The 15,690-nt window shown below is 48.6% G+C and overlaps 1 protein-coding gene across 1 annotated transcript in view; it reads left to right on the top strand.

Annotated features, from left to right (window-relative positions):
• Positions 1-748: 748 nt before the first annotated feature.
• LOC311368756 (ADAMTS-like protein 1) overlaps positions 749-15,690 on the top strand; it is a gene marked incomplete at its 5' end in the record, with an annotated part of 35,677 nt that continues 20,735 nt past the window's right edge. The window contains 10 exons of the mRNA XM_084487538.1: positions 749-906; positions 5,144-5,189; positions 5,498-5,734; positions 6,881-7,007; positions 7,234-7,308; positions 8,720-8,877; positions 12,139-12,256; positions 12,623-12,761; positions 13,273-13,323; positions 14,240-14,444. Of these exons, the coding sequence (XP_084343664.1) occupies positions 749-906; positions 5,144-5,189; positions 5,498-5,734; positions 6,881-7,007; positions 7,234-7,308; positions 8,720-8,877; positions 12,139-12,256; positions 12,623-12,761; positions 13,273-13,323; positions 14,240-14,444 (1,314 nt within the window). The remainder of the gene's footprint in view (positions 907-5,143; positions 5,190-5,497; positions 5,735-6,880; positions 7,008-7,233; positions 7,309-8,719; positions 8,878-12,138; positions 12,257-12,622; positions 12,762-13,272; positions 13,324-14,239; positions 14,445-15,690) is intronic.

Genomic DNA, 15,690 nt, shown 5'->3' with positions numbered 1-15,690 from the left:
TAAAACACAGAGCCACATCTGAGTGAACACAAAAGTGCCTTTATGTCTTTGAACCTTTTTTTTTTGTCAGGAATGTGAATCGCAGGTTTCTGTAGTTCTGAGTTTGAATCCCATCGCGCTGTGAGACATGAACAACATTGAAACTTCCTCTGGACAATTTGTCGGAGTGTGTTCGGACACAATCAAACACAACCTTATTCCCTCTGAAAGCAAAGCCCTGGCTGACAAATGGTTTCCATTAAAGACCCTCACTGTGCTCTGAGATGAAGTCTCTCTCTCTCTCGCGCTCTCGCTCTCTCGCTCTCTCATATACATACACTCTCTGCCTCGCTCTCTCGCCAACCCGACCCCAACCAAATCTGTAATAGTGAGTTCATTTTACCGCAAGCCCCGTTCCCTGGGGCTGTAATGGAAGTGCTCAGTGTACATTTTATATGACTGTTAAGGAGCTCTTAAGGAGGGGGAGACACACACACACACACACACACACACACACACACACACACACACACACACACACACACACACACACCAGATTCCTCTGTGGCGGCTGCTCAGCTCATTCATCAATATCAATAATGACCCGCCCCCTGCAGTGATTCGCCTTCGCCCCATCAGGCCAATCACAGTCCTGCCGTGGATAAATGCACAACACGCCGCCAACGGTCCGCTGCCCCTCCTGATGTCTCCTCGCGGGTGACAGCTCCTAGGATCTGCTCCTAGGATCTGCTCCGAGGATCAGCTCGCAATGAGCGGCTTTCGCTTTGATGCCCCAGAGCTCATCATCATCATCATCATCATCATCATCATCATCATCTTGGGCTTAGATCAGCCCAGGGATAAAGATGCTGCTTGCACTTTGCCCCCCACTCTCCTTCTCTGTCTCCCCCCCACTCCTCACCCTGTGTCGGGAGTCACGCATGTGGGGGTCGGATGCCATCTGAGAGCGGCGCTGCTGACGAGAGCTCCGCGATTACAAAAACAAGGGAGACAAACTTACGACGGAGAGCGAGAGGGAGAGAGAGAGGGGGAGAGATGGAGAGGAAGAGGAAGAGAGAGAGAGGGGGAGGGATGGAGAGAGAGCTAGAGAGAGAGAGAGCTCGAGAGAGGGAGAGAGAGAGAGAGGGAGAGAGAGAGGGAAAGGGAGAGGCAGCGAGAGAGGGAGAGAGAGTGAGAGGGGGAGAGCTAGAGAGAGAGAGGGAGAGAGAGAAAGAGAAGGAGAGCGAGAGGGAGAGTGAGAGAGAGAGAGAGGAACATTTTCCATCTAAATGTTGTCACATTTATGTACGGTGGGGGGGGAAATAACTGTGTGGTGACTTTGTTGCATTCCGCAACTTCACAGCTCATGAAACAAAGCCACTATGCACACGTGCGTGTCTACACACACACACACACACACACACACACACACACGCTGAAGGTAACGCTAGTTGTGTGTGTGTGTGTGCGTATGTGAGTGTGTGTGTGTGTGTGTGTTCAGGGGACGCGGAGGGGTCTTACACACTACTTCAGGCTGTGGTGGGACCCCTCGGCAACAACACTTTATATTAAACCCCCAGTCCAGGAGTCGTAAAGCATCAACACCTCTTTAACGTCCGTCCCCCACGCGGGATGGACGCCGTACAAACCAATTAAAGCGCTTAAATATTTAAACGGAGCCTGAGCAGAGAGCCACACCGCAGTGGGCTGAGGGTCCACAGCGTCCCAGAGCCCCCCCCCTCTTACCTCAGGACGCTACTGGCTCTCAGCTGACGTGTTTAGAGGTGTTTGAGGTTGGAGGTGTGTGTGTGTGTGTGTGTGTGTGTGTGTGTGTGTTTTCTTGGAGTGCCAAGCGTTGATTTGAATGCATGTTGTGTGTGTTTGGAACTCCATGTGATGGTGTGTGTGTGTGTGTGTGTGTGTGACACACACACAGGTGACGTTGATGATGATGGTGGTGGTGGTGGTGGTGATGAAGGTGATGGTGGCGGCAATGATGGTGGGGGTGATGGTGGTGGTGGCGATGGTGGTGTTGGAGGTGGTGGTGGGGGTGGGGGGGTTGGTGGTGGTGACGGTGGTGTTGGAGGTGGTGGTGGTGGTGGTGGTGGTGGTGGTGGTGGTGACGGTGGTGTTGGAGGTGGTGGTGGTGGTGGTGGTGGTGGTGTTGGAGGTGGTGGTGGTGGTGACGGTGGTGTTGGAGGTGGTGGTGGTGGTGGTGGTGGTGGTGACGGTGGTGTTGGAGGTGGTGGTGGTGGTGACGGTGGTGTTGGAGGTGGTGGTGGTGGTGGTGGTGACGGTGGTGTTGGAGGTGGTGGTGGTGGTGGTGGTGACGGTGGTGTTGGAGGTGGTGGTGGTGAGCGGGGGTCTCAGGCTGGTGTTCAGAGCGACGCCCCGGGCCGTGGGCGTGGGAACGGGGGGACCTGGTCGCCCCTCTGGTGGCTCAGATCAAACGGACGCCATTTAAAGACCGGGGCACAAGGCGGCCTCTGTTAGGGGGGTGGGGGGGGCGACCAACCACCAGCCATCGCCCCCCGCCCCCCCACCCACCCAGTCCACGACCTCCTCTCCAAACAAACACATGCAGAAGCACGTGAGCACGTATCATGTAAACTCCTGTTTGTTTCTTAAAGTCACTGCATGCACCTCTGGACGTCCCATACACAAAGCATCAGACCCCCCCCCGGCCCTCATTAGTCGCCCCAACGTGAACCACACTCCACTTAATCACAAGCAGACAACGGAGTAGTGGGGGGGGGGGCTGTGGACATATGGATTGTGTGTGGAGGTGGGGGTAACACAGAGTGGCTGGGTTTTTATTAATATGGCTGTGAGGTAAAGAGAAAGAGCAGACCTACAGGGTAAAATGTCACGTGGGTTTAATTGATACGCTGCTGGATTGAAGTGGTCTCGTTAAGTGGACTCTCGTTAAGTGGACTCTGGTTAAGTGGACTCTGGTTAAGTGGGCTCGGCCTTTGCAGGTCCGACTACAGCAAGGAGACGGCTGCAGGAACGTTTGGGCCTCGGGGTTTGATCAAGAAAGTCACTTTAGTGTGACGGGGAAACCGAGCAAGCAGCCCTGAGAGGTACATTTAGATTCAGGGCACTTAGCAGACGCTTTTATCCAGAGCGACTCACGGTGGAGGTGGTCTAGACTTGGACTTAGTAGTAAGGAGCTAGGAGATAAGGGGGTGTAGATAAGGGTTACCAGCAACATGAATTGTAGCCTACAATAGCTTTAACTACGATAATGCTCTTTTTTTTTACCGATAATGATGTGTTAGTGCACTGAGCGTATTAAAGTCTGCTGCCCTGAAGGAAGGCCTCAGTAAACGTGTGCGGGGGTTTGGTAGGAGACTGTGGGCTGTTTATGCCCCCCTGCCCCCTGAAGGCAGTTAACGGTGCAATTCTCTATGGCTACGGATTAACCAATTACCTTTTAGCGTGGCACGACAGTTATGGCTGGTTATGACTAAGAGACCGCCGTGGGAGTGTGTGTGTGTGTGTGTGTGTGTGTGTGTGTGTGTGTGTGTGTGTGTGTGTGTGTGTGTGTGTGTGTGTGTGTGTGTGTGTGTGTGTGTGTGTGTGTATACGTGTGTGTGTGCCTGTGTGTGTGTGTGTATGTGTGTTAATGTGTGTGGTACATTCTTTACTAAGTCCTGCTCATGGGCTGTGGTAGCGTGTAAACCCTGTACCGGTAACCCTGCAGAGTGACCACAGGGTTTTAGAGTTTCCTTATAAATCTTGTAGGTTCTACTTTTGGGGCTTTGGCTGTTAGCAGAGACCTTGAGTTACATCAGAGCAGAGGGGTGGTCTGGGAAGCACTCTGAAAGGAGTCTTCTAGAAGGGAGCTTATTGGTTGTTATTTTAAGGAAGAAAGTAGTGAATAAAAGAAGTTGTATGTTTATACTATAAACATAAGTACAGAAGTTTGACAAGACACGCACAACAGTCGATACAGTGTATACAAAGTTGAAAGCAAACCGTTAAATGAATCGTACAGAGAAGCTGAGCTTAAAGCTTTAAGATGTTCTGAGGAAATTAGACAAAGTTTTTGCAGGCCATTTGAAGGTTGCATACCATTTCAAACCTTTAGCATGCCATGCTCAGTGTTTGGCAACTAAATGATTACGTATTTATGCATTAGTTTACAAGTATGTTTGTTCCTTTGATGTGGTCAAACTAGGAGGCCTTCAATCGTCTGCTTCTAAAACCATCAAACATCAGGACTTTGCTCCCCCCTCTTTTTTGTCCCAGGGCACTTTCCTTTGTTCATTCCATTTTCCAGTATAGTTTTCTTCGGGAGTTGATCCCTGGTAGACCTACTCTCATTTGCGTCTCTGCGTTAAAGCCTTGTGTTTGACTTGGCAGTGGAGACGGCCTTAAATGAGTCACATGCAAGATCCAAATTGCCACTTTGCTCTGTGCGTCTGCCCGGCTCTCGTGGGTAACTCGCAGATCTGTTTGTGTTTCGTCCGCATCCAAATAGTCTGCCACTGCGCCTGCAGTGTTGCATCCTATTCAGTTATCGGCTCTGGCTAAGTGCTGGTGACACGGGAATTTCTCTTAAGTTTCTCAAAGGAAGAGGGGTGTCTTCGGCTTGTTTCAAGTCTGGTCAACCACACACGCTGTGGACGGTTTGTCGTCCTTGCCACATCAAAGCGGAGACACATCGGCGTTTAAAATAAGTGGCAAGAACTGTAGTTTAGATGCAGACACTGCACACCATCAACCTATGTGCCAAACAACTGGAGGCTGTTTAACAGATACTGACCACCCTCCCAATACGTTTAAGTCCTTCTACGCGACCAATCACAAACAATTCTGTGTCTCGTATCTCATTTATAACAATGATGAATATGGTAACAAATTGCCGTGAGTTAGTTGGTGGACATACAGCAGAGCACACGTTGAATGGCTCCTTAAGATGGGGTCCTCATGTCTGTGGGTTCCCATTGAATGGGATGATTCTAGTGTGTGGTAGCAACAATACAAGGCAGCTGTTTCCAGTCCACCCACCCCTGTATGACAGATGTTCGGAGGTTGTTTGTTTTATCGTACACCCTGACGGCGAGTTCACCCTCTTTTTTGTTCCCTCTCTCTCTCTCTCTCTCTCTCTCTCTCTCTCTCTCTCTCTCTCTCTCTCTCTCCCCTTTTTCTCTCACAGGACCTGCGAAGGGCAGAATATCAAATATCGTACGTGCAGTAACGTGGTGAGTTCAGCTCATCTTTATGCATCGAGGGTCTAAGGGCCTCATTGCATCTCAGTTTATGTTGGGATATGGTGAGACGGCAAACTGAGTTTTCAAACCTGGTGAGCGGAAAGTTCTGAAAGTGAGACGGAAAGTTGACCAGTGAACCTCAAGTTCACCAGGTAAAAGTTATCATAAATTCAGGGAAATGATATCTCTGAACTTTGTGGCGTAGAAGTGATGTATTTTTGATGCGGATTAGCCGCCAAATTTCCTTTATTCGTATATTTATTTTGAGGAACTACACTTCCCATAATGCCCTGCTGCAGGACTGCCCCCCGGAGGCCGCAGACTTCCGCGCTCAGCAGTGCTCGGCGCACGCCGACGTGCGCTACCAGGGCCAGTACCACGAGTGGCTGCCCGTGGACAACGACCCCGACAACCCCTGTGCCCTGAAGTGCCGGGCCCAGGGATCGGGGGTGCTGGTGGAGCTGGCGCCCAAGGTCCTGGACGGAACGCGCTGCTACACCGAGTCTCTGGACATGTGCATCAGCGGCGCCTGCCAGGTACAGTAGGTGGGAGGAGGATGGGGAAGGGATATTTCTTTGGGAACTTGGTTGGTCAGGTGATTTGGGAACACCGTGGGGAGAAAAATAACGGTTGAAAGTTTAAATTTACGACTTTAGATTTAAGACTTTGGTAAGGGTTCAGAGGTCAGATTAGTGCACCAAACAAAACATGGTGATGAATCATATTTTTCATGTTATTCTATATTTATTCAATATGTATTATTTTCTTAATCATTATTTTAAGTATATGAAAATCTGGCACATTGTCTTTAAGGTTACAAGATTCTAATTAGTTTGACGCAGAAGAAAATCAAATCTTCTGCCATGGTTTACTTTGGAATCAGCAAAGTCAGCCTTATTTGTCCTACTTTTATTACATTTTATGGTTTCACTCACAGATTCCAACTCCATTTCATTCCTAAAAACGAAAAAAAGATGCTCTATTAAACACAAGTCCCTGCCAAAATGATTGCTCGCTGTATGCAACCCACATTCCTTTCAGATCTGCACATCTACATATTGACTCCCCACCACTGAAACACACACTAATCACTAAAACAACTGGCACCGGTCGCGTGTTGAAATCCACCGTGCGAGGAGTGTATAAACGACAGAACCAATGTTCTGTGAGTGACGCCGGGTCGAACAGCGAGCCATCTGCTGGGTGAATGAATGCCTAATGAGCAGGAGAAGGCTCCCAGAACAGGGCTGATGTGACCGACAGGCCAGGGAATCGTTTACAATGCGCTCCTTCCCTGGTTGAATGAAACGACGTGCCAGCGCGTTGCGTGTGCAAGACAGCTGCAGGTTCTCTTAAAACGGCCACGGTACCTCGCTGTAAAACCACAGAGCGGATCTGTCGTCTTACAGACGGAACGTGCGGGGAAACGCATCCATCAAATAAAGATGGCTTGAAGGAATGTGTAATTGGACACAGCAGGGTTACGGTTCTATCTGCAAACCGCAGTTGTATTTTGATAATTAGTCCCGCTGGAAGGAGTATAGCGGGTTAAGTGTATTCATGATGGTCGTGATTGGGTGTGTGTGAGAATAAAGTTCACCTTGAACTTTTACTTTGTGTAGTTTTTGAGGTTTCGTGGATATGGTTAATAATATTACCCCCGCCTTGCTTCTTTTTCTCAGATTGTTGGCTGTGACCATGAGCTTGGCAGCGCTGCGAAAGAGGACAACTGCGGCGTGTGCAACGGAGACGGCTCGTCCTGCCGGCTGGTGCGTGGACACTACAAGTCCCAGCATGCCGCTGGAAAAAGTAAGGAAACGCACAGGGCCTTTGTTAAGACTGAGAAAAATCACCTGACATTTGTGTTTGGTTTCATGTGCAACTCAAAATTGACATGGTGATAAATGCACCACAAAGATCTATGTTTGTTGTTGATCCTTTAATGCATTGTTTATTCCAGTACATTTATCTTCTCCTCTCCTCCTCTTCTCCTCCTCCTCTTCTTTCTAATGTTTTCGGTGTCCTTCCTCCCAAGCGGAGGACACGGTGGTGGTCATCCCCTACCGCAGTCGCCACATCAGGCTGGTTCTCAAAGGTCCGGATAGCTTGTGTAAGTCTTGGTAGGTCCGTGGTATCCTTCCATTGAGAACGATTTCGGCAGTGAAATGTGTGTTGTGACGGTGCTTTGTGAGTCACTTCCGGTTGGGCTACAGAAATTAACTTGATGATCTTACATGTCTTTGAGGTCAACTTTCATCTAAAAGATGCTGACCCCCACGGTGTACTTCACCTCAAGGTCACCCTCCAACTACACCACTCCCTGTTGGGGTTCAACCTACCAAATGCGACTTATAATCATTTTTATTAATGCTCTGATTCATATAAAAGACACCCCATGTCTCTATCTTATTCATCCATTCATCTACCATCTTATTCATCTAAGTCATTCTACTCCCCTATTCATGTGGTGTGTTTTTTCTGGCCTCTTCTGACCTCTGAGACGCCCCTTTGAATAACTTCTGTTTGGGCGAGAGCCACTAGATTAATAATCTTTTATGTGCTTCAGGCCCTTATTCATATAAAAGACACCCTGTGTCTCTATCTTTTTCCAAAGTCATTCTGCGCCCTGTTCATGGTGTGTTTAGTTTCTGGCCTCAGAGGTCTTCAATTGGCCTCCTGCAGCATTTTCACGCCAAAGGGCCCTCTTCAAATGGCTTCTAGTTGGAGACTTTATTGTTAATGTTCAGAAAATGCTTGTGTTTGCCGGAGTAGGCTGTGTTTTCTTGGATTAGCTTAAAGTTGAAGGGGTAGTGTCATGGCACACTTTGATCGCGGGCCTCTAAAACACTTTGGCGCTTCAATGGTAATCAAATTAGATCTAATACACTTTGATTTAACTTGGTTCACTTCAGAGTATAACTACGCCTGCTGGGACTTTTGTTCACTCAAAGTTTGCCGTCGAGAAACGCCAAAGCTCTTTTGTAAGAGCGCTCTTTCTACCTAGGTTTGCTTGATTAGTTTAGAAAGCAGTTTAAAGCACCAAAGAGAGGCAAGGCTGCTGGAAAGCTTCTCTTCACAGACTCCCAACAGACGTTTGAACCGAAGCCTTTCCAAAAAGGAATAACTTATTTCAAGGGGTTGGCTGGCAGCCCCCTCTCAAACCTAATCGATAGCAAATGTTTCATCTCTCCCTCTTCCCTGTCCCACGCTCCGCATTCTTCATTAAATATTTCCCCGATCCTCGTTGCCCGGGGCTCTTAAACCAGAGCCATCTGTTGGCTCAGCTCAGCTGCCGGCGTCCACACGGCCGACATTTCGGTCTTTTGGAGCTTTAATAGAATCGGACAAACGCCGAAGTCGCCCACGCTGAATTAGGATCTTGACAACGTTTGGAGTAGCACCGGCCAGCTTTGATTCATCAATTGAGCAAACTCGAATGCAAACACTGAGCGATCTCCTATCGCATGACCTCTTAAGCCTGCGGTTTTGTTTAAAAAAATAACGAATCCTTTTTCTTTCAGTCATCGAGAGCAAGACGCTCCAAGGTGTGAAAGGAGAGCTGTCCCTGGAGGCGTCGGGTCAGCAGCGTCTGGAGAACACCAGCCTGGACTACCAGAAGCACTCCGACAAGGCCGTCATGAGGATCGCCGGGCCCCTGGGGGCCGACTTCACGGTCAAGGTGAGGGCCCGAGGTCAGCTGACACAGTGCCATGCCAGCCAATGCACTCCATCTTAAAAATGGTGTTTATACAATCGATGTGCAATCCTCTCCCGAGAGGCCGGGTTAGGGGACTGCATATAGAGTGTATAAACTCCCTTTGAGATCCCTTGAAGATCCCTTGAAGATCCCTGTAAGATCGCCTTTGGGCTAGCTGGAGATCTGCAGCTAAAGCCGCTTTGAAACTCTGTTAAAAGGTTCCGCAGTTCAAAACGTCCTGAGGTGCTCCTTAGGGTTCAAACTCACCTTCTGTTTTGCTTCGCTTTTCTTTATGGCTTTTTTTCTAACGGACGGATTGTTGCTTTTTTGGCAACAGGTCAGGAATGATGGAATGGTTACCTCTCTGTGTAACCGATCCCCTGAAACAGTCCAACGTGTGCGCGCTCCTGAATAGATGTAGCGTGACGCCATCGTTCTCTCGTGGCTCCCCGGTGAAAAACAAAAACGGTAGTTTTTTCGCAATCTTTGTCGAGGCCAACGCGATCGGTTCCTGTTGCGTGACCTCTCGAAGGACCCCCCCCCACCACCCCCCCTCTCCCTCAATGTCACAAAGAGTTTAGGAGGAGATTGAATGTGAGCCTGTTTCAGTTTGGAAGCTAGCTTGAAGCTGTGTTTATATCCAACGCGGACGTCTGCCTCGCTCCGCTCAGCTCTTGGAAAGGGGTTCCGCATTTTCGGAGCATTGTGTCATGCAGTGAAAACAATGGTAGCATTACCCCCGTTTGGTTCCAAGGCGAGTAGTTGGTTTTGGCTTAACGGTGTGTCCGTTCGGATTTAAACGATTTAACGTCTCTGGCTGCTACGCTTTCCTCCCCCGGAATAGATGTGTGACGTAAGCGCTCTGCCACGGACGGAGAGGAGGGGGAGTAGCACGCTGGAACGGTGGCAACCGTTGGCGTGGATCTTTATTGAATGTTAACTTTATTGAGCGATTTTCTTTTACATGATTCCACACGTCACTTTTTCCTGTGTCCACCTGTTGGTCATTAATGCTCATCCTGCTTTGCGTTGAGAGGGAAACAGTAGCCGGGACAAAGGCCTCGACCGCAGCCCACCACCTCATTTTGAAATCAGTTCAGCTCATATTCATCTCCATTGCCTCTCAAAGGGCCTCCCGATGATGAGCAGCAAAGAATCCCAGAGTCCATCTTACTGGGAATTCCCCTGCATAGTTTTGCGGTATCATTGTGGTTAATAGACATCCACAATTACATGCACACGCCCGCACACATGCACACGCACACACCAACGTGCACACACACAGTTTTGAAATTGTGCAATTTTTGTTTGAAGCCTTGTTGTCCTTGTGTGACTCTGGCAGTTTCCTCTTCTGCTAACCATCCACAGTCTGTTGACAACATCCTCAACACAACGTTGTACAAACCATGCCATTCTAATTCCGTTGATGTGGTTGATATGGAAACACAAGGTTTCCTCCAAGATTCCAAGAATATGTTTTATTAGTATTATTGGAGAATAATTATTTTACTGGAACAAAACTTACCTGGACTTGTCCAACAATGTTTATATTTCTTTTCCACAGACAGACCTACAAACACAGACAGACAGACAGACAGACAGACAGACACACACACACACACACACACACACACACACACACACACACACACACACACACACACACACACACACACACACACACACACACACACACACACACACACACACACACACCCAGCCAGCCAGCCAGCCAGCGGGTAAACACTAGCAATCCTACATGAGCTAGCAAATGCTAATAAAAAACTGCAAGTCAGGATAGCACAATAAATAGGAATGCAGGAGACAGAAATCTGAGAGGCCGTAATAAGTGCATCATTTTCTAATCTGTTTCGAGGCAGGCAGCCAATTCATATCACGGCAGTGGAAAAGCCCAGGCGAATGGAAAGCCCTATTTAAAAGTGTGCCAGGAACCTCTTTCCACTGTAAACAAGTGAATTTGTACGAAGAGTGCTGGTGTTTGATTTATACATTCGGAGGTAGGTATAATCCATCCTCGCTTATTTCCCCTGAACATGGGGGACGAGAGAGAGTAGAAGGGGAATATTTCCTAAGCTGTGTATACAAAATCTGTTGAGCACAGATTTCAGCAGTTTTCAATACTTTCTGGTTTTTCATTTTCTCCGGGCCCCATTTTTTCCGGTCAAATTAACAATGTTTAGTTTGTCAGGGTAAACTAACCAGACTATTATTTTTACCGTTTGTATTCTGGTGCTACCAGGGTTTGGAGAGCGAAGCAACGCAGTTGGAAAACAACAACAAGCCCAACAATTTAAAACCACTTGGAATGCATATTAAGCGGTTTTTCGTCCGCAGACAAAACCAACTTGGTCTTCCCAACACTTAGCACAGTTAGCTGTTTAAGTCAATGTAAACCCAACTGCCTCCTCCTCGCCGCTCTGTGAATGACTCAACACATCTCTTTATGGTTTCTACGGCGGTTTTGTTTCTGTTTATTCTCGTTCCTCCTCGGCCCAGAACAATTAACCCAGGAGCGTGCATCCTGCGAGCCAAGAGATGGATTTAAAACAAACAGAGCGATGCTCAACCACAGCCATTTCAGATGCCTTCTCATCTGTTCTGCACTGAGCTCTGAGCGGGAGGGATGGCTGTTGATTTACCCGTGGACGCGGCCAAGTAGCTTTTAACTATCCTAGATCTGACTCTGTGGAAGTTTAATTGCATTCATTTCCTCGGCATTGTTGTAGTTGTAGAAACGCAGACAGCCTGAGGTTTCTTTTTGTGTGTTGGCGACGGTTCTGCTCGTGATTCAGCTTTAAATAGAAACAAAACTCAACAACAGAACTGATTTGTGTGGGAGCCTTTGAAACTCCAGGTTTTTGTTCATGATAATAATGATCTCAGTGGATTGTCATTCATAAAGAAATTATATTTGTTCCTTCTTTCAAGTTTCTCCTTCACTGAAGTATGTAAACATTGCAAGCACGTCTGTTATTGTTATACTGTGGCATAAATATGCGCCTGAAATAGTCACACAAATCCAGATTAAAGATGGGGAACAAATCTATTATAGAAAAAAATGAAAAAAACATTCTGGCTGGTTTCTAAAAAAGTCAACGTCGTATATCATTAAACCTCTCCATCCAATCAGGAAGCGGCACATCCCGAGTCACCGTGGGCAACAGTAACTGGGTCTCATCCATCCCTGGTCTCTCTCTCTCTCTCTCTCTCTCTCTCTCCCAGGTCCAGTACGCGGGCGGCGGGGCAGCGGACAGTGTGGTCCAGTACATCTTCTACCAGCCCATCATCCACCGCTGGCGAGAGACTGACTTCTTCCCCTGCTCAGTCACCTGCGGCGGGGGTGAGGGCGCCGGGCGTACCGCCACACCAGTGGTCCCAGTTCAATCATCCCATTGACTTATAGGCAATTGATTTATTGGAGTTGGTCTCATTGAGATAAAAAAAAACATATTAAGCAAGGGCCAAGCGTCGTAAAAATGTCAAACACAGTTGCAACATAGAACAGAAACTGCAAGATAGGAAATGAGTAAAAACATGAATCGTCAAACATGAACAACGTGAATCATCCAATCATCCTGCACTAAAGAATAAAAGTGACCTCTGTTATTGCTTGCCATGTCTACTGTGCCAGAGAACGGTTCTATCCTCTAAGGTGATGACAGAAAGATAGGCTGGTCCCTGAAGCGTTTCCCTCTGGTGTGTGCAGGCTACCAGCTGACGTCGGCCGAGTGCTTTGACCTGCGCAGCGGGCGGGTGGTGGTGGACCAGTACTGCCACTACTACCCCGAGAATGTCAAGCCCAAGCCCAAGCTGCGCGAGTGCAACATGGACCCCTGCATGGCCAGGTGAGTGAGGGGGCCCTGTGGGGGCCCAGGTAGCTTCAGGTGGATTACAGGATACACTGATGAGACTGTAGACCAGTGGTTCTTCTTCTAGGGGTACTTTGGAGTACTGCAGGGGGTACTCTAAACAGAAACTAAACAAAAAGAACATTCAATAAACTATAAAAAAAAATATTATAGTTACCCCATTTGAAATGTTTACATTTCGAAATCTAGACAATAGAAAATCGAGAAAATTAACAGGTGGTTGAAATGTAAATCTGAAAACGAGGAGAAAGTATCTTGTAGGCCGGGGTACACTGGTAGAAAAAGTTTGAGAACCACTTCTGTAGACTGATGAGAATGGCCCATTCACAAACAAAAACCTCCAGGCCATTATAATGATATAATAACTCTGTCGTTACATTTGTGATTCTCGCTGGCCACTCCGAAGACGAGGACAATTTATTAGGATTATGTTGAGGATTAAGATGCAATTTTCTCAGGAGCGTATTTTTTTGTTTCTGATTTTTAGTGACGGATACAAGCAGATAATGCCCTACGACCTGTACCACCCCCTCCCACGGTATGGACTGCATCCACACACACACACACACACACACACACATCTAAATGCACCTCAATCAAGAGAGCAAAGTATGGAGGGCCAGGGGATTAGGGTATTTTGACTCCCAGCCGAAAGGTTGCAGGTTTGAATCCCCTCTACAGCTGACCTGTGGAAATGCTTGAGCTCCGATGCCCTCACCGCCTCCGTGCTGGTTAATGTCATGCATCTGAAGTAATCCACCGTAAGTCACTATATTAAAGGATATAAAGGATATAATGACCATAATGACTAAAAATCCTCTGGAAGCAAGCGAGCAATCAATCAGGAAATCACCGCCATCCTCCTCCACCAAACCCCACCGACCCCCCTCTGGTCCATCGATGGTCTCACCCTCTGGCTCCTCCCCCTCTGGTCCATCGATGGTCTCACCCTCTGGCTCCTCCCCCTCTGGTCCATCGATGGTCTCACCCTCTGGCTCCTCCCCCTCTGGTCCATCGATGGTCTCACCCTCTGGCTCCTCCCCCTCTGGTCCATCGATGGTCTCACCCTCTGGCTCCTCCCCCTCTGGTCCATCGATGGTCTCACCCTCTGGCTCCTCCCCCTCTGGTCCATCGATGGTCTCACCCTCTGGCTCCTCCCCCTCTGGTCCATCGATGGTCTCACCCTCTGGCTCCTCCCCCTCTGGTCCATCGATGGTCTCCCCCCCGCTGGCTGCTCCCCCTCTGGTCCATCGATGGTCTCACCCTCTGGCTCCTCCCCCTCTGGTCCATCGATGGTCTCACCCTCTGGCTCCTCCCCCTCTGGTCCATCGATGGTCTCACCCTCTGGCTCCTCCCCTTCTGGTCCATCGATGGTCTCCCCCCCGCTGGCTGCTCCCCCTCTCTGATCGATGGTCTCCCCCTCCTCCCCCTCCTGTCCTCCCCCTCCCCCCCAGGTGGGAGAGCAGTCCGTGGACGGCCTGCTCCTCGTCGTGCGGCGGGGGCCTGCAGAGCCGGGCGGTGTCCTGCGTGGAGGAGGACCTGCAGGGCGTCGTCACGGCGACGGAGGAGTGGAAGTGCCTGTACATGCCCAAGGCCGCCATCATGCAGCCCTGCAACGCCTTCCACTGCCCCACCTGGCTGGCCCAGGACTGGTCCCCGGTAAGACCTCCGTACTGGGTACACTGGTTACACTAGTGGGAAATGGTGCTGTATTCGCCCTTCATCCATCCTATGTTTTTTTTTTTTTTTTTTGTTCATTTCGTTGTTTATGAATGAATGACATGAATTACCGGTACTTTTACATTTACATTCAGGGCGTTTAGCTGACGCTTTTACCCAAAGCAACTTACAATAAGTACATTTGTCAGAGGAAAGAGAAACAACAATATATCTCTGTCGGTACAGTAAAGATGTTCAAGTGCCAAGCACTAACAATCACTAGGTTAACCCATCCCCGTATACAACAGAGATAGATAGGATAAGATGCTAAATGATGCTAAGTACTATTGTGCAAGAACGTACAACTTACAATAAGTGCGTACATTAAGTGCCAGTATGCTACAATTTAGGCCAGTCATGAATTGTGAAATTCATGTCAAATGTTGATGTTTTACTTTTGTTTATACATTTATTGTGGTATTGACAACTCTATAACGCTATTATTGAGTAGACATATAGACGTTTATTTCTGTGTATTCTTTGGTTGTTTCTCTTTTTGTTTTAATAGTTATTACGGATTACTTACTTTGTGCTATCTATGTTTCTTCACTCCTCATCTGGGATTAATAAATTACATCTTATCTCGGACGGGGAACGGCTGGGAACTGAAATGTGTGGAAACTTCATTCATTTAGCAGCCGACATGTTTTCGACCAATCAGTGGGCGGGGATCTGTGCGCATGTGTTCAACCGAATCAGTCGCTTGAAGAATCCAAAGCACAGACGGCGCAAACACGACACGGCCGATTACCTGTCACCGGGAGAAGGAGAAGCAGCCCGCTCCCGCCCGGAGATCAGACGTGTGTCGTTTATGCTGTTCTAGTCAGGAGGAATTTCCTGCGACACACGGGAAAAGGTGCAGGTTCAAAACCTGAGCCGACCCCCCCTCCCCCTCCCCCCCTCCTCCCCCCCTCCTCCGAGCTCCATCTGTTGCCGTGGAGCCAAACAACCCCCCCCCTCCCCTCCCCTTTCGGGAAACAAAAAAAAGACCTCTCTCTCTCTCTCTCTCTCTCTCTCTCTCTCGGGTTCAGATATTAGCATTCCTGTAGTAACTGTCAAACCGGTGTCGGTTCACGTTTTAGGAAACATGATCAAATAAAGCGTCTGTAAGCCCCCTGGTCAGGAGACGGGGAGCCCGCCGATGAACCCAGCGTTTGAGCGCTGAACCCCGTTCACCTGAGCGGAC

This window comes from Micromesistius poutassou, assembly GCF_964030765.1.
Source record: "Micromesistius poutassou genome assembly, chromosome: 23".
NCBI classification, from domain to species: domain Eukaryota; kingdom Metazoa; phylum Chordata; class Actinopteri; order Gadiformes; family Gadidae; genus Micromesistius; species Micromesistius poutassou.
The sequence above is the reverse complement of the archived record's forward strand: the minus strand, read 5'-3'. Positions and strand labels throughout refer to the sequence as shown.